This window comes from Ursus arctos, unplaced genomic scaffold (assembly GCF_023065955.2).
Source record: "Ursus arctos isolate Adak ecotype North America unplaced genomic scaffold, UrsArc2.0 scaffold_25, whole genome shotgun sequence".
Lineage (NCBI taxonomy): Eukaryota > Metazoa > Chordata > Mammalia > Carnivora > Ursidae > Ursus > Ursus arctos.
The window spans coordinates 25,990,396-26,018,071 of NW_026622930.1; the positions used below are offsets into that span (position 1 = coordinate 25,990,396).

General features: G+C 39.9%; 1 protein-coding gene across 5 annotated transcripts; it reads left to right on the forward strand.

Annotated features, from left to right (window-relative positions):
- Positions 1 to 136: 136 nt before the first annotated feature.
- MLH3 (mutL homolog 3) lies at positions 137 to 27,441 on the forward strand. 5 transcript variants are annotated; one of them, XM_057318692.1, is made up of 13 exons: positions 137 to 873; positions 1,591 to 4,948; positions 7,776 to 7,874; positions 8,565 to 8,650; positions 9,406 to 9,510; positions 10,625 to 10,697; positions 15,751 to 15,822; positions 17,089 to 17,200; positions 18,212 to 18,371; positions 24,493 to 24,516; positions 24,613 to 24,691; positions 25,979 to 26,130; positions 27,064 to 27,441. In XM_057318692.1, the coding sequence occupies exons 2-13, from the start codon at positions 1,654 to 1,656 to the stop codon at positions 27,184 to 27,186; spliced, it is 4,380 nt and encodes a 1,459-aa protein (XP_057174675.1). In that variant the 5' UTR covers positions 137 to 873; positions 1,591 to 1,653; the 3' UTR covers positions 27,187 to 27,441. The 5 variants fall into 5 exon arrangements, with proteins under 5 accessions (XP_057174675.1, XP_026375272.1, XP_026375273.1 ...); XM_026519487.4 differs by having other exon boundaries at positions 137 to 519; XM_026519488.4 differs by having other exon boundaries at positions 137 to 272.
- Positions 27,442 to 27,676: the final 235 nt, after the last annotated feature.

Here is a 27,676-nt window from a genome sequence, read left to right on the forward strand (position 1 = left end):
AATTGCTAGCAACAGCTTTTCACACCACGCTAGAGGGGGATAAGGATTGAGAATTCGGGGTACCAAAAAGAAGAGACCCCCCCCCCGTAGTTTCCCAATCAGAGAACAGCTGGTGCGCGTGCGCAGTTGGGCGTCACCGACGAAAGCGCGTTCCCTGCGAGTCACCTCGGAAGCGCATGCTCGTGGCGCGTGCATGAGCCTCACGGGCCAACGTGCTCGCGCCCCGCGTCCGAGGCGGTTGGTAACCGGGAGTTGCTGAAGCGCTGTTCGAGGTGACTTGGGGGAAAGCACGCGTCAAAGGATGGTTCCGGGAGCCCTTCTAACGGCGGAAAGGCCCTGACGACCGCCGCGGGCGTGTTTGGGAGCCAGCTGCGCCGGGGCTGCAGGAGGCCTCGTGCGTCAGGGCGGCGGGGCTGGGCCTGCGAGTTGGGGGAGGGGACGGGGTGGAGCCAGAGCGCGGGGGACCTGCGCCGGCGGTCCTGCCCTCCCCCCGCCCCCACGCCGCCGGAGCTTTCGCAGGTGGGGACCCGGACCGAATCTCCCCCTTTGACTGTGGCCCGGAAAAGGCTGGGGTGTCATCAAGAAATCGTTAAGTTGGGTAACAGTCAGAATACCAATTAAATGTTCCTCTCATTTGCTGCCGGCTGCAAATTTCGTTACCTTAAAACACATCAGATCTGCGATTATAGCTCTGGTGTTCCCGGGTTGGAAAAACTAGCCCTACCACCTGCGAGAGGTCCAGCTCCTGCTGCTCTCTCACCTATGAAGAAGGGAGGAGAGCTTTAGTGGCACCGTAATCTTAATGTTTTATACCTGACAGGAAAACGTAAAGTCAAGTTCAGACAGCCCCAGACCATCACTATTGTTGTGAAGGTAGGGTGCAGCCATCTGTAAATACCAAGAGATTGTTAATACAGGGACCTTCTGAAAACTTTTTATTAATGTGTGAACAAGATTTAAAAATCAAATGATACAGAAAAGTTGATAATGAAAAGGAAATTCCTGCCTTACCCTTTTCCATTCCCAGTCTCTTTCCTCTGAGGCAACATTTAACCAACAATAATAATGAATAATAATCTCTTAATGCCCATTTCTTCTTGATACACAGTTTGGTTTTTTAAATTTCCTGTGTCTTAACACTTCATGATGAGTTTTTACTAAAAGTCATGGTTATTGTGTAATGTATAAATATTATGAAACTAGCTTGGACATTTTTTTCATGAATTTCTAGCTGAATTTAATTCAGACATCTGTTTTTGGTGAAGTGATTAGAATTTTGAACACTGTCTTACGGGTCAACTTCAATTGTGATTATGATTTCACTTTAGGGCTGGGATTTAGAAAGGAGCAGTGAAAATTATGAAATTGTGAATGCCGCTTTGAATATTAAATCCATTGCACCAAACATGAGCTGTGTGATCTGCCTAGAGATCAAAGCTGTAATTTGTTTTGTTTTGTTTTTTTGCAGTGTGGTTTAATAGATTTAACTTACCTCAAATGGTATTTCTCTGTAATGCTTGAGAGAAATGGATAATGCTATGTAATTCTGAGCCTTTGATAGTGTGTGTGTGTGTTTTTTTCCTCCCATAGGCAGTTATTTCCGGTGAGAGAAGGAAACCAGTGCCTGGCGTTCTTACCAGCTTTCTACCTGCCATGATCAAGTGCTTGTCAGTTGAAGTACAAGCCAGATTGCGTTCTGGTTTGGCTATATGCTCCTTAGGCCAATGTGTTGAGGAGCTTGCCCTCAACAGTCTTGATGCTGAAGCAAAATGTGTGGCTGTCAGGGTGAATATGGAAACCTTCCAAGTTCAAGTGATAGACAATGGACTCGGGATGGGGAGTGATGATATAGACAAGGTGGGATATCGTTATTTCACTAGTAAATGCAACTCTGTACAGGACTTGGAGAATCCCAGGTTTTATGGTTTCCGAGGGGAGGCCTTGGCAAGTATAGCTGACATGGCCAGTGCTGTGGAAATTTCATCCAAGAAAAACAGGACAGGGAAAACTTTTGTGAAACTGTTTCAGAATGGAAAAGCCCTGAAAGCTTGTGAAGCTGACTTGACTAGACCAAGTGCTGGGACAACAGTAACAGTGTATAACCTATTTTATCAGTTACCTGTAAGAAGGAAATGCATGGATCCTAGACTGGAGTTTGAGAAGGTTAGGCAGAGAATAGAAGCTCTCTCACTCATGCACCCTTCCATTTCTTTCTCCTTGAGAAATGATGTTTCTGGTTCCATGGTTCTTCAGCTCCCCAAAACCAAAGATGTATGTTCCCGGTTTTGTCAAATTTATGGACTGGCTAAGTCCCAAAAATTAAGAGACATAAAATTTAAATATAAGGAGTTTGAGCTTAGTGGCTATATCAGCTCTGAAGCACATTATAATAAGAATATGCAATTTTTGTTTGTGAACAAAAGACTAATTTTAAGGACAAAGCTGCATAAATTCATTGACTTTTTACTGAGGAAAGAAAGTATTATATGCAAACCAAAGAATGGCTCTGCCGCTAGACAGATGAATTCAAGTCCTCGACATCGGTCTAACCCAGAACTCCACGGGATATATGTAGTCAATATGCAGTGCCGGTTCTGTGAATACGATGTGTGCATGGAGCCAGCAAAGACGCTGATTGAATTTCAGAACTGGGATACTGTTCTGGTTTGCGTTCAGGAAGGAGTGAAAATGTTTTTAAAGAAAGAAAAATTATTTGTGGAATTATCAGGTGAGGACATTAAAGAATTTAGTGAAGATAATGATTTTAGTTTATTTAGTGCTACTCTTCAGAAGCATGTGTCCTCTGATGAGAAGGGTGACCAGGTCAGTTTCCAAAAAGCATGTAATAGTATTTTGGATTCCTATGAAATGTTTAATTTTCAGTCAAAAGCTGTGAAAAGAAAAGCTACTATAGAAAACAGAGGAAACACACGGAATTCTAGAGATTCAGAAGGTATCAGAAAAAAAAATGATTCATTTTTGTATGCTTGTGAATCAGATGGCCCAGGCCATAGTACAGTGACGGAGTCATCTTTACAAGTCAAAGCTAGCTCTTGCTCAGAATCAAGGATCTTAGAACAACAGACAGCTGAAGTATCAGAATCAGGAGAAAACGAAAAACACAAAAAACTTTGCTTAGAACTTAACTGTTTAGAAAACCCCTGTGGAACAAGTTCAGAAATGTTGGCAAGCCCTTTTCAGACATCATACCACTTTGAGAAGAGTGGAGATGATCTAGAAACACAGGATGCAAGTACTGTTGTTAATGGGATGGCTGCCAGTATCCTGAAAAATAACGGAACTCAGAATCAACTAGAGAGATTTAAAGATGCTACCGAAATGGGATGCCAACCTCTGCCTCTTGGGACAACATTATTGAGAGTACATGGTGCTCAGAGAGAGGAAGAGAAAAGAAAAAAACAACCTAGTAATTGTGGAAGAATAAACATTTTTAGTTATGGACAAGTTAAATTATGTTCCACCGGCTTTATAACTCATGTGGTACAAAATGAGCAAACTAAATCAACTGAAAGAGAACATTTACTTGAAAACTGTATTCAACCTGGTCCCTCAAGTGCCAAAGAAACATTTATAAATAGAGCACGCCATTCAGCTGAGACTCCAAACATCAAAGTTAGAACCAGCACTTTAAGTAAAGAATTTGCTCAACTGTCTAACAAAACATTGTGTGGAACAAATATACATTTTGGACTAGAGAACAAACCTGAAGCAACTTATAAAAATGTTTCTATTTCTCAGGAAAGTAGTAAAAAATCACGCATAGGTTGCTTATTACCTGACACATCCTCTTCTTCCCCTTGGTGTACACATGTTTCAAATGGTAGTAAGAAAATAGATGAATTGATTGGTTCCTCCAAACCCATAACCCATAAGAAGCTATGCTTAAGTTCACAACTAGGATCTTTAGAGAAGTTTAAGAGGCAATATGGGAAGGTTAAAAATCCTCTGAACATAGAAGTGGAAGAAAATAATAATTTTGAAATCTCTACCGGTCTCAGTCCTCAAGTTGAACCTGACATTCCGTGGACAGACCAGAATCACTTAGACAACTCAGACATTTGTAAAGTCACTACTATGAAACATGATGACTCAAATAATAGTTGTCAACCAGTAAGTCATATCCTTTACTCAAAGACGTTTCCGTTCGCCAGTGAAGAAGATTGTTTGGAACAACAGATGCCTTGCTTAAGAGAAAGTCCTGTAACTCTAAAGGAGTTATCTCATTTTAACATAAAACCTTTGGGTGTCAAGCAGTCTCCTAAATCTTTAGCCTCTAAATTATCCAGAATGAAAGGTTCGGAAAGAGAGACTCAGGCAATGGAAATGATGAGTCATTCTGATGAACTTCCACTATCAGATTCCAAGAGGAAAGACCGTGACTTGTGCAGTGGGTTAACCCTGGATTCTTGTAAGTTATTTCAAAATGAGTATGAAATAACAGAGAGTGGCATCATTCCAGTGTTGGACTCTGTCACCCAGGATAATTCCTTCAATAAAGATAGTGAAACGTACTCTAACAACAATACAACAGGGAACTCTGTGATACCAGAAACTCCTTTGGTGTCACCCTGTAATCATTCTAAAGTCGTCAGTAAAGATTCAGATGTTCTTGTAGCTTCGGAACCACAGATAGGAAGTCCTGACTCTCCCAGTAGAATGTCAGTGAGTCATGTAGAAGATTCCACCTCCGACCAAAACGGAACATGTTTTCAGAGTGAAGAATCTACAGCAAGAACTTGCTCTGTAGATGAAGCGTCAAGCACATGTCCTTCGGATTGGCAGCAGCATTTTGATGTGGCCCTGGGAAGAATGGTTTACATCAACAAAATCACTGGACTCAGCACCTTCACTGCTCCTACTGAGGACGTTCAGGCTGCTTGTACTAAAGACCTGACGACGATAGCTGTGGATGTCATGCATGAGAATGGTAAGCGTGTAGTACTCACAGGCATGAAATGCTTTTGAAGGTAGAAATCATGGCCAAGGCACGAGATAATCATTGCCCAAAGAGATTATCTCAGCTGATGGAACATTTTGAAGTTTAATTATAAAATGTGTTTTATGGTATATGAAGGTTCCCTAGGTCCAATACTATTTATATCTAGAAATACAATGAAAGACATAATAGAATGGACGTGTATATGTGTGTGTCTATGGCTGTGTGGACGTATAGGAGGATGAGACCGGTTTTAATGAAAATGATACTATTAATAGTTGAGAAGATCCACAGTGCTTCCCCACCCCACTTTCTTCTCTCTCCCAAACATACAACTCCTAGAAATTTGTCTGCAAAGATACCTGCGATGCCAGTGTGGTATTTTTCTGGAAGGTGTTCTCTGCAACTCCCAGGTAAAGGGCCAGAATGATCCTGTAATCATCCTAGGTTTCCCAGATAATCTATGGCTCAGTACAGTACTTTATGTTTATGAACTTTTTTGTGTTTTTAGAAAAGAGGACTTGACCATAATTTTTTGGGGATATAGGTAAAGTATGTACCTTCCTAACTATACATTTCAAATATAGCTTATTATAATATACAGTGCTAGCCCATTCGATCTGTTTATGCTATAAGTAGCTGTTATTCAGGAAGACAACGTAGCTTTTAAATCGTACCACAAGGCTTCATCAGAGCGTACGTTGGGGCTCTTGAGTTCTCAGGTCCCAGTCAACATTAAAAGTGACATGGTTTTGGCAGTGTGTTGAGAGCCAGATGTTGGGAGAGGGTAAAGCTGATTTCCATCTGGCTATAATCTTGGTTTTGCATCAGGAGGATAAACATTAAATGTGCATCCATATTAAAAGTCTTGAATGTTGCAAAAGAATGTAAATTGTATGAATGTAATTGCAAATTAACTTGTAATTCTCCCTAGGATGAATATCTCTAGCAGGAGGCTCTGATTTATGCGAGGTTAAATAAGACCTTTATTTTTCAATGGTTTCCAGTTTTTTCCTTGTGAAAAACTAATTACTGTAGTAACTTACAAAGTATTAGGAAGGAGAAAACCCTTGTCTTTCAGTACTGCTCCTGCGACTCTCAGGTTGCTCCTGAAGACGGACGTGTTTTTCAGTCTATGTCACTTAATGTCTGATTTATACTGAATGCTTATCAGAGGGAAGCCTAATGCACTGGCACCTCATCTTCCTGAAATGCAACTGCTTCTAAAACGGTGACAAAAAAGAACTTGATTACATTAAACTGAGGTGGTTGTTGCTAAAACAAAGGGGGAATCTCAGCCTCCATATGCAACATAAACATCTGCTCCTGTTAAATCAACCTAGATGTTTAAAACACTTCAACCTCCTTCTCCTTCTGGATTAGCAAGTCTTGTCGTGAACTTTGAAGGGTCACGTGAACTCAGTTTCATAAGGAAGAATAAAGTATGTGGGGTATAGAAACAAGTTCCGTGGACAGATGGCACATAGAATGTCACCTGTCTGGAAAGGGCATTGGAACACTGCTGAGCCGTACAGGAAAACGTTACCTAAGATGAAGTGTCAAGAGGTAAATTACGTTGTACTGAAGAGATGATCTATAAAGGTAATTTTAAGGAGTTGTGTCAAGTCTCCAAGCCGTGGCGGTTTCTTTCTCTAAAATGCCGTTACTTTTTTTAAAATTTTTAAATTTTTAAATTTTTTTTTAAAGATTTTATTTATTTATTTGACAGAGAGAGAGACAGCCAGCGAGAGAGGGAACACGAGCAGGGAATGTGGGAGAGGAAGAAGCAGGCTCCCAGCGGAGGAGCCTGATGTGGGGCTCGATCCCATAACGCCGGGATCACACCCTGAGCCGAAGGCAGACGCTTAACTGCTGTGCCACCCAGGCGCCCCTAAAATGCCTTTAACTCTGTCCTTTCTGCAATGGTGACACAACCTTATTTCACCGTACCCTTTAATTTTATCATTGTGAACGAATCTTTCCAGTTCTTGCCCAACAGATTTATCTTTTTGAAATAATAGTTTCTTCATGTTTTGCCCCTATTCAAAAACTGTCAAATTCAGGCATTACTTCTAAAACTCAAAATCATCCTTCAGAGAGGAGGGTAGAATTTGGGCCGGATCTTATTGGACTTTGGAGTTTATATTGAGAACTTTTAATTCTTTTATGTATTCATGTATTCATTCGTTTATTGACTGTTCGTACTGTGCTAGGTTGCGGATTCACTGACGTGGCTTTCAGGAGTTCACAGTCTATTAGGGAAGACAGCTACCTAAACATAATGTGGTGAGATAAGTGTTATAATGGAAACCTATTTTGGGTAAAAGAGACATATAAATTGGGGACTTATGAAGTTTGCACCAAGTAGTGAAGGATAACAATAATGTACCACTGTATATCTAATACTGGCTATCTCAACCATGACACTGTGGACATTTTGGACTAGATAATTCTCTATTGTAGGTTTGTCCCATACATTGTAGGATATTAGCCTCTATCTGCTAGATGCCGGTAGCACCCCTCACCCAAGTGTGGTGACCAAATGTTGCCAAATGCCCCACATACAAAATTGTGCCCATTGAGTGATGTATTTTCGGGGCTCATTCTGTCTGGTATAGATGGATAATGGACTAACTATTAGTGTAGGTTTCTAAGTTAGCAGCATAACTTCATTAAAGAGCTGCGACTCTCAATCTTGTGTTTAGTAGTCTGCTTTATTTCTTGATTGGTTTGTGGAGAAAGATTTTCTTATGTAACCTGATTTTTTAATAATTTATATTTTGAGTTCTAATGTGTAGGTTTTCTTTTTTACATTTAGGATCTCAGTACAGGTGTCATCCTTTTAGAAGCGACCTCATTCTTCCTTTCCTTCCAAGACCCCGGGAAGAAAGGACTATGATGAGACAGAAGAACAGAGGTAGGGGCAAAAACAGAGATTGCTCGGACGGCTAGACGTACTGTACCACCTAACTCAAAATTTTTTTTTAAAAGCAGGGTTGTATTATTAAGCTTGATCAGTGCCAGCTGTGCCTTGCTGGAACCAGGAATTCCCCATGGTCCTGTTTAACAGCAGAACGAAGTCACTCAGTGCATGTATTTAGATCAGAAATTACTTTTCCAGACTTGAAGTCAATACTGGGTAATTATGCACAGTCTGTGGTGTCTTGTGATTGAGACAATACCTCTTATTTTTAAAGATTGGAGTTGCACTCCATGTTATAGTAGTTTTATGTAAGCAAAATTCTTATTTTCAAAAAAGCTACAGACATTATGTTTGTTTCTACAAATAGGTAAGGTATATTTCTTATCTAAAGGAAGTGAGGCTACTAACTTAAACTGGTTTCTTCTCCAGTTGTGTTCTGAAATATCTCTTGAAAATAGTTTGGAGAAAAAGCTATAATGCCAGAAGATACAGTCATCAACTCTAGTTTAAAAAGCAACAGATCAAAACAATTTAGAGATCCAGCAGACACTGAACATTTGTAGAATATTGGAACAATATGTCTGATCTTTGGTCTTGAGGCCGTACCACACCAAATACGAGATGCATTCACTTTTTCTGCCCGAGGCTCTTGATGCCAACTGTACCTGTCTCCTTTTGCCTTAGATACTATGGATGATACTGCTGGTAGAGAGTCACTTCAGTCTTTGTTCTCAGAATGGGAAAATCCAGTATTTGCCCGTTATCCGGAGGTGGGTCTACAACAATTTTTCTTTGCTTGTTATTTTAAAAATTGAATTTCATTTAAGTTGGAAATGGGCATGAATGACTCTACCAATTTTTAATTACAAATGGATAGTGGGCATGTTTCCAAATAATTTACTTGGAAATACTATTTAATGTAGAGAGGAGGAATCAGAATTCCTAGCATTTTGGGAGCCCACACATTTCGGAGTAGACATGTGTAATGTGTAATCTGTGTGAATAGTGGGTATGTTTGCTGCTCTTAGAAAACCTGACTTGCGGCTTTGGCAGAGTATTTAGGGGAGTGATAATTAAAAAAACACAAAACTTGAGAAGTCATATAAAGTAGTGAGTCTTCTCCTGGCAGAACAGTTCATCATGGGATGGGAGTTTATGTTCTCTCCTCAGCGGGTTATCACAGGATGTACTCCGTGTGTTGTAGAGAAGGTATAGAATAAATAAACGTTTGATTACTGATTTTTCAGTTAAGATGTGTTTAAGGACTTGATTGTGGTGCATAAACAAATTGTTATTCTGAATCAGTATTGGTTTTTGTTAGTAACTTTGTTTATAACCTAAAATTATTATTGAAGACTAATAATTCACAGAGCCTTTTGAATTTTTGTAAGTTCCCTGAATTCAGCCCACCTCTAATAGGTTCTATGAAAATGAATGTTTTAAAGCATTTTGAGACCTTTGGTAAAACAGTTCTGCAGATATAAAGAATTAAAATTTAAATGATGTTTATGCTGGGTCTTTCTAGGTTGCTGTTGATGTAAGCAGTGGCCAGGCCAAAAGCCTGGTGGTTAAAATTCACAATGTCTTGTATCCTTATCGTTTCACCAAAGAAATGATTCATTCGATGCAGGTAAACAATTGACTTTGAAATCTCATAAAAATATATATGAGGCCTAAGCTGGACTAACTCTTGTGAAATTGGATTTATTTGATGATCTAGACCACCCTGGTCAAGGCACATGTGTTTTTTAAAATCTTACTGGAACTTTTATTATCAGAAGAAAAAGCAAAGGACTACTTTTAATTACAAAAAAGAAATGTCTTTAGTAGTGCGAGCAGGTTTGGAGGGATGAATTACAGATTGAGGCTCACAGTTTCAAGGATTATATATTGACTTTATATTTTGACAATAATTAACAAATCAAGTAAATACTGTAGGGACATTGTCCTTAAACGTACAACAGTGCCCCTTTGTAAATGACCTTCTATTGTGTGAGGCTACAAATGACATGGCTTAGGAGACTCCAGATTGAGGAGCTGTTAGCAGAAGGGACCCCTTGTCTCATCTGCTTTGCTAGTTTGCCCTCTCCCTGCACCCTTCAGGCTGTCTTCATCTCCTTATTTCAGTATGGAAACAGATTAGGACATTAGACAGATATAGGTAAACTTCTAACCTGGCATTGACCTGGTGCCCCAGAGCAAAGCAAGCTCTTGATCCAGAATTAGGAGTGGGGCAGGGAAGTACGGGGAGAACCTTATCTGTACCTGGACAGAAAGGAGCCTCCAAGGGGGTAAAGCCCTTGGTGGCTTTTAACTTACTGCTTTAAGGGACTAGCTCCTCCGAAATGATTTTCCTTGCTTTTGCATAAATTTTCAAAAATTTATTTCAGCCCCATTTGTTAGCAATCTCTGGTCCTGTTAATAATTCTCTGGTCATATTACCTATTAATAAGAGTCATTCTATTGGGAACATTTCAGGTCTACTCTAAAGTTTTGTTAGCATGTCCCTTTTAGAATCCTTAGCCTGTAGTCTCCTTCCTTTATGTGTTCTGATCATTCTACTTGCCCATTTTTTAATCCTTCCTAATGATTCCCTCAGGTTCATCAGCACCTTATCATAGTCTTAGATATGAATGTTGTAATGCAAATGACTCTTAATTAAGTATACTTTTATCTCTTTATATGCAGTTAAGACTTTGTTCATTTTTATTTAGTGTTGTACCACTTATTTTAATGTATGGCAGGTTCTCCAGCAAGTGGATAACAAGTTTATTGCCTGTTTAATGAGCACCAAGACTGAAGAGAATGGTGAGGCAGGTAAGATTGGAGTTTAGGGGGTGCCTGGGTGGCTCAGTCAGTTGAGCAGCTGCCTTTTGCTTGGGTCGTGATCCTGGGGTCCTGGGGTCAAGCCCTGCATCGGGCTCTCTGCTCAGCAGGGGCGTCTGCTTCTCTATCTCCCTCTGCCCCTGCTCCTGTACTCTCTCTCTCTCAAATAAATAAAATCTTAAAAAAATAATAAAGTTTGGAGTTTAGCTCTGATAATGAGTAGCTGGTCTTCTGATAGCCTCCTTTTAAGGTATTTTTTATATACAATACAGTTGCAATGATTTAGACAGATTAAAACCAATTGGAAAAACCAATCTAAATTAATATTATGAACGAACAGTTTTAAAGTACATTAGTTTTATATACGTATACCGAGACATACATATATAAGATACATTTTAAGCTATTAATAGTAGTTACCTTGGGAGTGACAATGAGAGGGGGCAAAGGGACCCCTTGTCTCATCTGCTTTGCTAGTTTGCCCTCTCCCTGCACCCTTCAGGCTGTCTTCATCTCCTTATTTCAGTATGGAAACAGATTAGGACGTTACTCTCTCAAATATTTTATAATATTCGACTTTTTAATAAAGTTTTCATGTATTTCTTTTATAATCATAGAAAGTTTAGTGAATTATGCGAGGTTTATCAAGAGTTACATACAATATCTTGGTGACCTACTGTAATAAAACAATAGTTTGTAAACAATAACATTAACTCATTCAACAAATATTGATTGAGTGCCTATTGCATGAAAGGGACTGTACTAGGTCCTAGAGCTACAATGGTGGGGAAAAATACACATGTAAGAGAAACAGATAAGTACATAAATATTAAAATTTTAATTCTAGCTAAGGTATGGAAGAGAGAAACAAGACACTGTGTTTTTTTAAAAAATATTTTATTTATTTATTTGCAAGAGAGCAAGAGAGAGAAAGCACGAGGGGTGGAGGGTCAGAGGGAGAAGCAGACTCCCCGCTGAGCAGGGATTCCCAATGCGGGACTCGATCTCAGGACCCTGGGATCATGACCTGAGCCGAAGGCAGACACCCAACCGACTGAGCCACCCAGGCGCCCCAAGAAACAAGATGCTGTAAGAAACCGTACTGAGAGATTTGATTCAGTCAGGGAAGCCTGGGAAGGTTGTCTTGGTAAAGTGAGGTCTGAAGTATGAGTGTGAGCTAACTAGGTAAAGAAGGGAGGGAAGGGTATTCTAGGCTGAGGAATGACAAATGACATATATGTAACTTCCTCTCCTCTAGTGAGAGGAAGCAGGACAAGGGCAGCTGGAGTGAGAGCGTGGAGATGCGGCCAGAGAAGGTGGTCGCAGCCAAATCTTAAGTGCGGGTTACAAGCTTTGTATTTGTCTCAACACCTATTGGAAAGCTTTTGCAGTATGGAGAATGGGTTGGGGGTGGGGTGGAGTCCCAGTAACTGCAGAGAGACTGTAGGAGGATATTGCAATACCTAAAAATGATAGTTGGCAAAGACCAGGGGAGACTAGAGAGAAGTGAGTGCGTTCGAAAGATACATAGGAGATAAAGTCAGCAAGGTTCGGTGACGCATTGGGTGTGAGAGGGAAGTCAAACCTCCACAACTGCATGGATGACGTTGCAGGACCAAGAGATCCCAAGGAGAGACTCAGAAATCTGTGACATGGAAGAGAGGGACTGAAGGAGGGTGGGGGTGAAAGAAGGCTTGGTTTTGTTTTTTTCTTTTTAAACTGGAAGACTCTAGAGCATTTATGAGGAATGCTTGATAGTGTAGGTGGCTGAGAGCCCTGAGCAGCAGTGGAGGGCTTGGGTCCAGACAGGTAGACCTGCAGCGGAGTGCTTTGGAAGTTCGAAAACAGTTCATCTCTTTGTATTTCAAAGTACTCCCTTTTACCTTGCTTACATTGTAGATTTATTTAGTAAATGTCATAATAGGTCAAAGGCAAACTAAGAGTTCTGTTAGAATTGTCATAAATATGAGTGAAAGTCAAATTCTAGTAGTTTTACTGTTTGGGGGAAAATGAATAGATTTTTTCTAAGGTTTTGATTACCTGGAATTCTTTGTTGTTTAAAGATATTTATTTATTTATGAGAGAGAGAGCGAGCAAGCGGGCACAAGCTGGGGGAGGGGCAGAGGGAATCCCAAGCCCAATCGCAGGCAGACTCCATACGCACTGAGCACGGAGCCGTGGCAGGGCTCCATCCCATAACTCTGAGCTCATGACTTGAGCTAAAATCGTGAGTTGGATGCTTAACCAACTGAGCCACCCAGACGCCCCTCTTTGTTGTTTAATACCATGGCACCTGAGATGTGTAGCCACAAAATCTGAGATGTTCAGAGAAGCAAAAGGGGCCTATTTAAATTTCTCTTGAGTTTCTGTATTATCATTGGATTATAGTTGACCCTTGAACAACACAGAGTTGCCCCAAACCCCCACACAACCAAAATCCATGTATAACTTCTGATTCCCCCCAAACTTAACTAGTAATAGCCTACTGTTGACCAAAGCCTTACCAATGACATAAACACCTATTTTGTATGTTATATATGTTATATGCTGTAGTCTTACAATAAAGTAAGCTATAGAAATTGTTACTAACAAAATTGTAAAGAAGAGAAAATACATTTACAGTACTGTATTTATCGAAAAAAATCTGCATATGTAGACCCGTGCAGTTCAAACCCATGTTGTTCAATGGTCAACTTTAGTTAGATACCACCAAAGAGTACTCTTAGATAAATACTTTTTTAAAAATCAAAATGTACCTGTTTTTACTGTCACTCATGAATACTAAAAGCAACTTATTCCTGTAATTGACTTATTTTAATATTTGCATCTATTTTTGTAATCGACAAATACATTGTTTTAAATTATAGTGAAATTAATGCCGTATACTCATAAATTGGCATTTTGTATTGCATATTTCCACCTATGATAAAATATAGTTGTTCAGTTATGATACCCCAAAGAGTAAGTATTCATTCATTTACTCTGTAAATATTAGTTGAGTGTCTGTTATGTGCCTGGTACTGTTATATATCCTGGGACTATAACAGATAAAATTCCTTGCCCTTATGAAACTGCCTTCTGTTGTATTAGGATATCAAAAATATAGCTTCTGACATGATTAAATTACCTTCATCTATTCTGCTTCATTCAAGGAATAGAAAATGTTGTGAACCCTATGTAGACTATAAATCATTCTGCCACCATCAGGTACAGAATTAAGTTCCTAGGGTCCCTGACTCTTGGTAATTTACACCAACTCCAGTTTTAAGTTTGAGGTTACTCCCTCACTATTTTTATTTATTCCATTGTTTTGCCCGATACAAGATGTTCCCTATTCATCACAACCAGCTGCAACTCCTCCTATCCTCAAAGGAATTTAAAATTCAACAGTTTGGGGCCTATTCCGGTGGTTGAACATGCTGTCAGAAAAAATATTTCCTTTTTTCCCTTAAGTCTTAAGCTCTCATGCCATGAATTTGATGGTGTCATAGAAACATTAATTCTTAAGTAGAAATGGGGAAAACAGGAATTACCTATTTTGATTAAATTCAAGAGAACTTTTATTTCAGTATAACCAATAGCAATAAACCTCAACCCTTTGGCCCAAAGTAATAACATTACAAGATAAAAAGCTGTATTAATGTAATTGAGAGTCAGCCCTCCTGTCAGTGAGAAGGGGATTTCCCTGTAGGTTTGGCTTTTTGGGTCAGGACATTCTGCCTTCTCTCTTGCACTTGAGAGTCACAAGCCTTGCTACTCAAAAGCATGGTCTGTAAATAGCATCACTTGGGAGTCTGTTAGAATTGTAGAATCTCAGAGCGTCTGGGTGGCTCAGTCAGTTAAGTGGTTAAGCGTCTGCCTTTGGCTCAGGTCATGATCCCATGCTCCTGGGCTCCCTCCTCAGGGGGGAGTCTGCTTCTCCCTCTCCCCCCAGCTCAGGATCTTTCTTTCTCTGTCAAATAAATAAATAAAATCTTTAAAAAAACTTATAGAATCTTGTGTCTCATCTCTAATCTACTGAATCAGAATCTGCATTTTAATAAGATCCGCAGGTCATTTGTACGCCCATCACAGTTTAAGAAGCCTGAGTCTACAGCAGGGCAAACTATGGCTGAGGGCCAAATCCAACCATCACCTGCTTTTGTGCACCCAAGGAGATAAAATGGTTTTTACATTTTTAAGTGGTTGAAAAAAGCAAAAGAATAATATTTCTTGACACATTAAAATGATATGAAATTAATATTTCAGTATCCATAAATAAAGTCTTAGTGGAACACAGCTACAGTGTTAACATACTGTCTATGGCTGCTTCAGTTTAAAAGGAATAGTTGAGTAGTTGTGACAGAAACCATATGTCATAAAAAACCAAAAATATTTACTACCTGGCCCTTCACAGAAAAAATTTGCTGACCTCTGATCTAAAGTGTACTAGGTCTGGTGGCCACCTTTTTAATATGTAAATGGTTTGTGAGAGAAGTTTAAATTGGGCAGAAGAAGCCTGTTTTTTAAAAAAATGCTAATTACACTTAAATTTAAAATGCATAATTATTATATAACGTAAATCAACAAATTGAATTTATATGTTTGGTTATAATGTTTCTTAAAGCAAATTACATCTGTCATTTATTAAAAGTGTACTCTCTGGGGAAAAAATGTGTACCAGAATTACTTTTTTTGTGGGGTCCAGAGTAGCTTGCTGATTATGATAATGTGTTTAAGGTCCTTCGTTGTATCAATTTGAATTAATAAAGCAAGACCAGTATTTGAACGTTAGGAATATAGGGCTTTAACCTTGTTTTATAAATGAAATACCATGAACGAAAGAGTTTTTCATCAGGGATAAATTTGTTGTCCTTTTCCCCATAATTTCAAATTTTTAAGAAATGAAAGATACAGTTGTTACTACTAAGTGTGTATGTCTCCCTTATGCTTATGCTGTTAAATGGTTTGAATTAACCTTTTTTTTCCCCCTCCACACAACATGATTATTTTAATCTGGATCCGAGAATTTGAAACCCCAGTAATCCTTTTGCTAATCTTCTAGGTGGGAACCTGCTGGTCTTGGTGGATCAGCACGCTGCCCATGAGCGTGTCCGTTTAGAGCAGCTGATTACTGGTAAGGATCTAGAAAAAATTGAGACTCCCCTGCAGAACTTGAACTTATATACTGAAGGAGTCTTTCTAACTGTGACTGTTGTGAGCAAAGATGAATTGTATGTTTAAAAAATTAAGCTGAAGTCTTCTGGTTTGGCTTCTTTTATAACTGAAAGAACATGGTGATTGACTTTACTGATTCAAACTTGGTGGTCTTACGTGGTCAAAGATATATTTGCCAGACATTTTATCACTGACCTTAAGGGTTGGGTACCTAAGAATTAGGCTACTTTATCGTGACATCCAGCATAAAGATATGCTCCTCTGTATGCCCATATGATCTTGGTATATGTATCTTCTTCACAGTTCATGAGGCAGAGACTACCACGAGCTCAGAAGACCCAATATATTGTTTTTATTAAAAAATTTGTTTTAAATAGGTGGTATAATCAAATAAGTTCAAGTCTGAAAAGTATGAAAGGTGATATAATAAAGTCTCCTTTTTACCCTTGTTCCTCATCCCACCTAGTTTCCCTCCCCAGAGACAACCAGTATCACTAACTTGTTATATGTTTCTCCAGAGTCAATACGTGCTTCTTAATCCTTGCTACCCTCTTTTCTCATCGTGAGGTAGTATGTTCTCCAAATAGTAAAATCCCAGGAAAATCTTTACTCCTGTGGTCAAGTAACGGAAAACCGGTGTCGAAGAGTTAGGGGAGGACCTAGGGAGATAGTTCATGGACTAGAATGGCAATGGTATTACTTCCATGTTTACTTTTCCTTATGAGATGAAGACCTAATTGTTGGGAAAGATACGGTAAAATTAGGGTTAGGAAAACTTGCTGTAGGCTCGGGACCATTTGAGAACAGTACTGACCAATTGTCTTCAGAGACTGGGAAACCCTTCTGAACGAGTGGGGAAATCTTCTTGAGCCATAGGATTTTATAGTAAACCAATGTTATTTCCTCAGTAATCAACATTATTTCCCCCACCCCCTGTTATTAAAACCACATTTATTGATTATCTGCGGGAACACCGCATTGTTCATTTCAATGTAAGACTTAGGTCTTACATTTCTTATTTTGGAAAATACTGGTGAAATGAATAAATGGACGGAATATTTACTAGTTTCACTTTAATAATGGAAATACAGAGCCTAAAACTGAACATTGAACATCGCTAAGCGTGATAATAATTAACATGGCTGTACCTTACCATGCCTTATTTTTATCTGATTCTAGAAGACTTCAGTTCCTACTCTTAACCCAGTCATCTTTTTTCCAATAGATTCCTATGAGAAGCAACAGCCACAGGGCTCTGGTCGGAAGAAATTACTGTCTTCCATCGTAAGTCCTCCACTAGAGATAAGAGTGACAGAGGAACAAAGGAGACTCTTACGGTTAGTACCACCATGAGGATGTGATACTTATAGTATAAGCTCTCACAGTAATTCTGTGTGGTGTAACAATTGTTCCTTTTTTCAAATGAGGCACCTGAGACCAAAGGGAGGTTACATGACTTGTTCAAGGTTGTAACAACTCTTGAGTGGTGGAGCAGGCTTTCAGATGCAGGTCTTCTGACTCCAAATGCTCTTCTTTCCACTATATCACAGCTGTTGAGTATAGGATAGAGTTTCCTTGATAATTTTTTCCAGCAGTTGGCTTAGAATACTCTTACCATTTCTTGGAAAAGTCCGTGTTTATGCTGTGCTGTTTCTGAAAGCAAAGTTACTGCAGTAATTGCTTCCATTCTGCTTTGCCTTGGTGCATTCTAGATTCTTAGTTTTCATTACCATAATCATACTGGGAAGAAAGTAAAACACTGGGCCGCAAGGAAGGGGTAAATCATATGGTGAGTCACAAGATAGGATGTTTTCCCACTTTTGAGCAGCACAACTTATTGGAAATAAAAAAGAATTGTCTCTGAATTTATGTCAGGTTTGGGAATATGCTACTGCCAATAAATCTTCTTCCCTGGGGCATAATTTATAATAGAGGCAGATCCATTTATTTACGTCCCGTTAATCAGGACTTCTCAGTTCCTAGGGCTGTTAATTACCTCCCTGCTTTAATGCTGATTCAAAACATTCTCAGCCCTTTTATTTGTGCCAAACTCCTTGAAGTGCCAGCAATGAGGAGAAGTTAGGAATTCCTCAGTGAAGAATAAAAACTTAGAACAAGACTTAGAAACAAATTGATTCTCTCAATGGAAAAGAGAAAAAAAAAAAAGAAAGTTGCTATAACTCAAAAAGGAAATTTGATAATAAAATCCTAAACAAATGACCATAAGTATGAGAAAAACAGTACAACTTTTAAAACTTGTGGCTGCTTTTGAGAAACTATCCGGTGTTTGGAACTGGTACTGAAATGCAAAAGAAGTAAGACTTTTGTAATTGAGGTTATCTCTTTAGGTGTTACCACAAAAATCTGGAAGACCTGGGCCTTGAAATTATATTTCCAGACACTAGTGATTCTCTGGTCCTTGTAGGAAAAGTACCACTCTGTTTTGTAGAAAGAGAAGCCAATGAGCTTCGAAGAGGAAGATCTCCTGTGACCAAGAGTATCGTGGAGGTAAGACAGAGCTTCAGATGTTGAGGAAATTGCTGAGTGAAGGTAACCTATTTTCTTTAGAAATTCTCTATATTCATCTTTTATCCAACAAGCACCTATGAGATACCTGCTGTGTTATGTGCCAGGTGCTAGAGATTCAGAAATGAATCAGCTCAAGGTGAAGAAGAAGGACATTTAAGTAATTAATTATAAATACAATGAAATTTGGCCAGTAGAGGTATGTTCAAAAGTGCTATGGAAATGCAGAATGATTACCATGCCCAGGGGAATGGAGGTCAAGGAAACTATCACAGAAAAGCTATTGTTTTTCCTTAGAAAAAATCTTGTAGAACAGTAGGAGCCTGCCAAGCACAGAAGAGAGGAGAAGGGCATTCTAGACAGAACAACCAATATCAGAAACGTGGAGCGGATCCTGTGTTTAGAGAACTACCAGTATGTATGACTTGAATGAAGATACGTATGTAGTGGTGGACTAGATGAGGCCAGATAGGTCATCAAGGCCAAGCCATAAAGGGATCTAGCATACTCTGCTAAGTAGTTTGCAGTTCATCCTCCACATATATGTTTTGGTAAAGGTCTGGAAAGCTGCTGCTGGGATGTGGCATTGGAGGTGTTGAAGAGAACCGTTACTTCTTACTTTACTTGTGTGTTTCACTTTATATATATATATGCGCTCCACGCCCAGTGTGGAGCCCACTGTGGGGCTTGAACTCACAACCCTGAGATTCAAGATGAGAGCTGAGATCAAGAGTCAGATGCTTAACCGACTGAGCCACCCAGGTGCCCCACACTTTATTTTTAACAACAGACCATTTATTTTGTCTTTGTTGCCTTTTCTTTCCTCCTTTCTGGTTTTCTATTAGAGTTTTCTTTATTTCTCCTTTTTTTCCTCTGCTAGTTTAGAAGTTACATATTCCATTGTATTCCTTTAGATTAGCCTTGAATTTCAGTCTTAAACTTCCAAGTAATTTGTTTTCTCTGTTCTCTCTAAACTGTATAAAAACCTTACAACCCTTTATCTTCCATCACTCCCCTCCCATCTTCCATGCTGTTGCTCAGTATTTTAACTCCACCTGGTTTTTAATCTCTTTAGCAGTCATTAAGTTTATAGTCAATGTTTATTTTTTTTAATTTAAAATCAATTAATTAACATATCGTGTTTTATTAGTTTCAGAGGCAGAGTTCAGTGATTCGTCAGTCTTATATAATACCCAGTGCTCATTACATCACGTGCCTCCTTAATGGCCATCACCCAGTTACTCTATCCCCTGACCCCCCTCCCCTCCAGCAACCCTCAGTTTGTTTCCTGTGATTAAGAGTCTCTTATGATTTGTCTCTCTCTCTGATTTCATCTTGTTTTATTTTTCCCTCCCTTCCCCTATGCCCCTCTGTTTTGTTTCTTAAGTTCCACATATGAGTGAAATCATATAATAATTGTTTTTCTCTGATTGACTTATTTTGCTTAGCATAATACTATCCTTTAATTCCATCTGCATCGTTGCCAAGGGCAAGATTTCTTTTTTTGATGGCTGAGTATGTTCCATTGTATATATGAACCACATCTTCTTTATCCATTCATCTGTTGATGGACATCTGGGCTCTTTCCATAGTTTGGCTATTGTGGACTTTGCTGCTATAAACGTTGGGGTGCAGGTGCCTCTTCAGATCACTACATTTATATCTTTGGGGTAAATATCTAGTAGTTCAATGGTTGGGTCTCAGGGTAGCTCTATTTTTAGCTTTTTGAGGAACCTCCATACTGTTTTCCAGAGTGGCTGCTCCAGCTTGGGAAGTTGGCATTCGCACCAGCAGTGTAAGAGGGCTCCCCTTTCTCTGCATCCTCGCCAACCTCTCTTGTTTCCTGAGTTGTTCATTCTAGCCATTCTGACTGGTGTGAGGTGGTATCTTATTGTGGTTTTGATTTGTATTTCCCTGATGCTGAAGGATTTTGAGCATTTTTTCCAAGTGTCTTTCGGCCACTTGTGTGTCTTGTTTGGAGAAATGTCTGTTCATGTCTTCTGCCCATTTCCTGATTGGTTATTTGTTCTCTGGGTGTTGAGTTTGATAAGTTCCTTATAGATTTTGTATACTAGCCCTTTATCTGATAAGACATTTGCAAAGATCTTCTCCTATCCTGTCGGTTGTCTTTTGGTTTTGTCGTCTGTCCTTTGCTGTGCAAAAGCTTTTTATCTTGATGAAGTCCCAGTAGTTCATTTTTGCCTTTGTTTCCCTTGTCTTTGGAGACGTGTCTAGCAAGAAGTTGCTGTGACTGAGGTCAGAGAGGTTGCTGCCTGTGTTCTCTAGGATTTTGTTGGATTCTTGTCTCACATTTAGGTCTTTCATCCATTTTGAGTCTATTTTTGTGTATGGTGTAAGAAAATGGTCCTGTTTCATTCTTCTGTGTGTGGCTAGCCATTGTTTATTTAGATAAACAAAATCTTTTAAAAGTTCTTTTACTAAGTGTCCATAAATGATAAACTGTCTTTGAAAATGTCTGTATTTTGCCTTCATACTTGCATGATTGTCTAGCTAAAAACAGAATTCCACATTGTCAGTCATCCCTCAGCGTTTGAGAACATTCCATTACTTTGACATTCTATATGCCATTGGAGTCCATTGTCAACACAATTATCATTACTTTGTAGGTAATCTCATTTTCTCTCTGGTGGCTTTTAAGATTTTCTCTTTGCCTTTGGTGTTATGCAATTTCCCTATGATATATCTTGTTTCCATTTCCTTCTGGAGATTCATCATGCTTCTTCCATTTGGAAAATGTACAGTTATTATCACTTCAAGCACTGCTTCTTCCACCATTCTCTCATTTCCTAGAAATCCTGTCAGATGTCTACTGGACCTTACCTTTTAACTTCTCTGTCCTATTTCCCATTGTCTTACCTCTTTGTGATACATTCCGGGAAATTCCCTCATTTATCTTCTAGTGAACTAAATTATCTTTTCACCTACTGTTTAATCAGATATTTATCTTATCCACTGAGTTTTTTATTTCAGTGACTGTGTTTTTTTGCTTCCAGAATTATGATTAGATTCTTTCTGAAATCTCTCTGTTCTTTTTTCATAGTGTCCTGTTTAATTCATTGTGGCTTCTCTCTTTCTGTTTGGAGCACAGGCAAATCCACATGAACTCATTCTACTGTTTTTCCATAAATCTGAATTACTTTAGTCCTATCCAAAAATAAAAAAATTAGAAGATCGATTTGGTAGATAAACTGTGTGATAGATTGATACAGGAAAGGTTTGCGCCAGGGACAGCAGTTGAGAGGCTTTTGCACTGGTTCAAACAGGAGAGGATGAGGGCCTAAGTCAACAGCATTGGGAATGGAGAGGAGGGATATATTTGAAACATAAGTTGGGAGGTAGAATCCAGAGGCCCTGAGCAATAGAAAGTATAAAAGGGATAAAGGAGAAAAGGTAAGATAGGATTCTGAAGGTTCTAGCTTGGATGACTGGAAGGATGGTTCTGCCATTGCCAGAAGGAAGTAGAGGAGAAGGGGTACACCTGCCTGGGGAGTTAGATTATGAGCCTGGTTTAGACGCATTGAATGTGCCTTCAAGTGGGGATGTCTAGTGGATAGGCAGACTTACAGATCTAGTGCTTGGGAAAGAAGCCTGAACTCTATGTACCTATCTGGGAGTTAACAGTGTATATATTTTGATAATATCAGAAGCTGGAGAAGGGCCTAGAGGAAGTGAGAGTGTCTAGGGAGAATATGAAGAATAAAAAGAGAGGAGAGCAAAGAGTGGAGTTGATGGATGCACCAGCATTGTGCATATGTTTTGGCAAGGTCTGGAAAGCTACTGCTGAAAAGAAGAAACTGGAAAGGATGATTGAAAATGTTTGGTCAGAGAGAGAGGAAGAAAATCAGGAAAAGTAATATCGCTAAAGCCAGTGGAAGTTTTAAGCAAGAAGGAAATGGTCAACAATAGCCATAAAGCTTGAAAAGTTGGATTTGGCAATCACGAGACTAGTGGTGCCATGGCGGGATCTGTTCCTGGTAGCGGAAGTGCAGAAGACAGATTGCAGTGGGTCCAGGAGGGAGTGGAGGGAGAGGAGGTGGAGCTATGTAGACTGCTCTTTCAAGATCTTTGGCTGCATTCAGAAGAAGAGAGAGAGGGTGAGAGCTAGAGGGTTAGGGGTGGTCTGAAGTGTGGGGCAGGACACAGGGTTGAAGAAAGATTTTTGATTGTTTTCAGATGGGAGAGACTTAAGCATGTCTGTAGGCTAAGGGTGAGGAGACGTTCGAGAGGAAGAGGCAGGTAATAGTGCCAGCTTTTGGATTACCATGAGTTTAGCCCTTCCAAAATTGCCCTTTGATCAGACAACCTTTGCTTTGCTTTCAGCAGGGCTCTTTTTCCCAACACAGCCTTGTACTCCAAGGCTCCTCCTCCAAACTGTCTTGAATCCAAAAGATAGGATCTGTTAGAATCTTTTATTGTAATTCAATCCCTAAGTATTTAACCAGAAAATTATAATAAAAACTTTTCCCAAAGTGACTTCAAAGACTACTGGTAAGGAGTTTACTTCAAATTGAAATAAAACTTATGGCTTCAGAAAATCTTGTCTATGTTAAGTCACACTGATCAGGAAAGATTTTGTTGATTCTGGAAGAAGCTAGACCAGTTTTGGTGTCTTTTTTTTTTTTTTTTTTTAAGATTTTATGTATTTATTCGACAGATAGAGACAGCCAGCGAGAGAGGGAACACAAGCAGGGGGAGTGGGAGAGGTAGAAGCAGGCTCATAGCTGAAGAGCCTGATGTGGGGCTCGATCCCATAACGCTGGGATCACGCCCTGAGCCGAAGGCAGACGCTTAACTGCTGTGCCACCCAGGTGCCCCAGTTTTGGTGTCTTAAAAAGGAGGTAGCTACTTGGATTCACAGTTGAAAGCTCATGAATATTTTCTATAAAGTTCTGTCCTCTAGCCTGATGAACGAGCCTTTTTAATGTTATTTAAATTATCTAGCGTTAATTGAACCCTTGAAATGTGAAATGAACAGAGAATACGATCTATCTCCCCCTTCACTGGGCTTAAAAAACGGTATTTCACAAGTCCCATATGAATAAGCACAAAAGAGAATGGCAAAGAGGTTAGGTTTGATCGCTGTCCACATGGAGCTCTGTTAGTGGGTCAGGTATTATGAGACATCTTTCTGTGTACGTTTGTTTGGAAAAGTACATGGCTTTTGAAAAATACATGGTATCTACCCCCTAGCTCTTGGTAACTGTGCTCATTGATGAGCATGGTGGACTAGAGTGTGTATGAGGAAAGGGGGAGAATTTTCTGAGTCTGTTTAAAAAAAAGATCTACCATGTTGTACTCTTAGGAAGGTGATTTATACATTACCAGTTCTAGGAGTAAAAAAATCTTGTGTTTTCTTATGAAGAAGTTATTAAATGTGCCTTATCTCAAAACAGTTTTTTATCTCCAGAGGTTAAACAGATTGGTAGCATGAAAAATAGCGTCTGCTTTAAATTTCTTTGAAGTCCTTTTGTAAATATTAACATCTGCAGGGATAACTATGGAAAAGGTTACCCGAGGGGACAGAGATAGGCTAGTGGGGAGAAACTTCTGAAAAAATGCCTCAGAAAATAAGTGTTTTGACCTGAAGGGAATTGCCCCCCTCCCCCAAAAGGCCTGTGGGAACTGAAGTGACTGCTTGTGTCTCTGATCTGTCTAAGCGAGTGTCAGACTCGGTGCCCGGTTGTGTTGATAATCGTTATGTATTTATTCCGTTTGTGTGTAATATTGCACTTGTTCTGGCCAAGATCATAAATACAAACAGCCTCTCAGTGAGAAGCCTCCCTGATATTTAGACTCAGTTGAATCATCAAGGCTGCTCTCAGCAGTTACATAACCTCATGAGTTATGAGCTATCTCTGGAGGAGGTTTCAGTAGCTAAATATATTCGCTGTTCAGTAGGAGTTCTGTTAAATTGTCTTGGTATTTTCATACTCACAGTGCCTCACAACAAATAAATTATTTGCCCCTAAATGCTATATCACTGGAACTCTCTTCTGTAGGAGGTGTATTTTTAAACTATAAAAGGATATAAAAGGACAATTATAACAGTAGAGTAATGTCTGTTTTCCTTTCTGCTTTGTAGGAATTTATTCGAGAACAAGTGGAGGTAAGCCTGTCTCTGATTTTACAGAGGCACCACACACAAAAGGCTCTGTTGTCCCATTTCCTTTTCCCATTAATGAAGAATGTGTTTATGCATTAGCTACTCCAGACCACAGGAGCCATCCAAGGGACTTTGCCACTGACTGTCCAGAAGGTATTGGCATCCCAGGCCTGCCACGGTAAGACTCAACACACCAGCTATCGAGTGCTTCTGTATGCTAAGCACTGGCAGGGGTATAAAAGTTATGAAAGACGTAGAATGCACACTTCTCCACTTCTTGGAGGGTATAATTTGGATCAAGAAACTGAATACACTAAAAGTGAACACTAAAAAATTGCTTTTACAAAGAAAAATACCAACACATACGTTTGACCATAATTCTTTTTTTTTTTTTTAAAGATTTTATTTATTTATTTGGCAGAGATAGAGACAGCCAGCGAGAAAAGGAACACAAGCAGGGGGAGTGGGAGAGGTAGAAGCAGGCTCACAGCGGAGGAGCCTGATGTGGGGCTCGATCCCATAACGCCGGGATCACGCCCTGAGCCGAAGGCAGACGCTTAACCGCTGTGCCACCCAGGCGCCCCCGTTTGACCATAATTCTGACCGACATATATGAGTGGAGGAGTAACTCATGGAGGAGATGCATTTTGAGTCAAGCTTTGAATGAGCTGAGGGACATGGATTCATAGGATAGAAGGGAAAGTTTACCACACGAGGTAGAAATAACCTGTGCACAGACTCTAAGGCAGAAACAAATTAGTTATATGAGGAGCAGCAAAGGGTACCAAGGATACCAAGAAATTAGGCTGGTATGAAAGATCAGAAGCCTACAACAAAAATTTATAATTATTGTATAATTATTTGTTTAATGTTAGTCTCTCACCTATTAGACCCATTAGATCATAAGCCCGTAAGTGCAGAGACCATCTGTCTTATTCACTGCCTGGCATAGCACCTGCTACAAAGTATATACTTACAAATATTTGTTGACCGAGAGAATTAATATATGCATAAAGGCAGGTTCTGACCACATGAAAATTTAGATCAGGAAGATTATTCTGGAAATAGAAAAAGGCAAATAAAATGGACATTGTAGGGGACAATCAGAGATCTTGGTGATGGATTGGCTAAAAGACGACCTCAATTTCACAACCTGTAAGAAGTAGGAAAATATTGCCCTTGCCTCTTGAGAAAAACTCTGAAGGCAAAATCCTAATAAGTTAAGGAATGCCTCCTATAGGGATTAGAAAGACAATGATTCCATAAGGAAAAGCTGAGAGACAGGTTGGTCCTGAAGCCTTAGTTTCATCCATGGTCGGTAAGTGCCAATTTCAAGCAGCGTTAAAGTCACATGAAGAAGTCTAAGAAACCTTTTACTTTTGCCAGATATTTGGCTCTGGCCCAGGGTCAGGATTGGTTTCCCACTATACACACCATAACCTTCTTGTTTCTGTCTTTCGTTCAGGGGCCATTAAGTTTAATGATGGGCTGAGCCCAGAGGAGAGCTGTCGCCTTATTGAGGCCTTGTCGTGGTGCCAGCTGCCGTTCCAGTGTGCTCATGGGAGACCTTCTATGCTGCCGTTGGCTGACATAGACCACTTGGAACAGGAAAAACAGGTACAGCAATGACCGACAGGAGAGGACAGAGCAAAGTTTATCTTCTCTTGTCCAGCTCCTAGTAGCCAAATGTAATCCACTTTAATCCTTTCCAGAATACGAGAGTTTTACAAAGTATGCGTTGAAAGTTTATTTATATAAAATCTCACCATTTCATCTTCTATCTCAAATTCAACACGGAGCTTAGGCTGCACTGTCAGAGCACACACATGATGCCTTTGTATTTTATAAGCTTAACGCATGTACAGACTGACGTATCCTGAACATCTGTTGCCTCCTGGCTCGCGGTCTGGTAAGAGTAGAAGTTCTCTGTGGGGCTCCACAAAGTGGGTAGAAACACAGCAAGTCCACTGCTAGCAAATACAGTCTAAACAGCCATTTGCTTGATGGTACCTCCTGGAAATGGTAGCTGTCTCTAAGGATCTCTAGAGTTATGATTTGGGGATCATCAGGCAGGAAACTGAGCTTAGGAGATTTTCACATTATGGTTTGGCCTTGATTACTCAGCAGCCCAGAAACAATGATGTGGATAATACAATAAAGGCCCAGAGTGGTTTAAATTAAAGAACGTTTTCTGTTCTTGTTATAATCTTAAATGAAACAGAACATGAGAACATAATAGGAATGTCCATGTTGCTGCTTTCCAAAAGTCTTTTCTTCTGCTTGCCTCTCCTTGTAAGGGCTAGAAAGTCTTTCCTTGCATTTTGTTTTCTGATGCATCCAGTAGACTTTACTCCATTAAAAACTTACTGTTTCACATGACAATGAAAAAAGGTTTTGTCCTCAATCCTGAAGGGATGAGAATCTAGACCTACAGTTTACAGTCCCACTTATCCTAAGGAAATCTTATTGGAATAGCCGTAGTTAGGAAATTTTTATATGCTTCTTGGCTTTTCATGCTGCATATGGGAGTTATTCTCTTTCTTTCCACAGATTAAACCCAATCTGGCTAAACTTCGCAAAATGGCCCAAGCCTGGCATCTCTTTGGAAAAGCAGAAAGATGTGACACAAGGCAAAGCCTAGAGGCATCCATGCCTCCTTGTGAGCCGCCATGAGAACAGAATTACTGACCTGTAAGGAAGCAAAGGGACACTGACTCTGTGCCTCTGAGCAGAGAGCGTGCGCTGCAGGTCCTAGCAGAGTCCTGAGTTGGCCGGTGCCTCCAGGCAACGTGACTGGTCAGTCCTGAGCAGATGATCCCTCCAAGCTAAAGCCAGTTTGTTCATCTGCAGCCTGGGACACTCAAGTTTGCCCTATAATATCTACTTTTTATAACTTATTTAGAGATAAAATTTAATGATTAATTGGTTTATTTGTGGGGTTTTTTTTCTGGGGGGGGGGGGTGGAAGTGGTTTGGTTTTGTTTTGCAATTTTTTCCAGCCTCATAATTGGGATTGTTGTGGTTTGCGTGACTCTGAACTTCCCAGGATTCAGTCTGCCTTCCTGCACAGCCCGTAGCTGCGCTCCATGCGTCCCCTCTCCCCACCCCCCCACCCCACCCCCCCCACCCCCCCCCACCCCGGTCTTCTTCACTTCCTGCTGCTT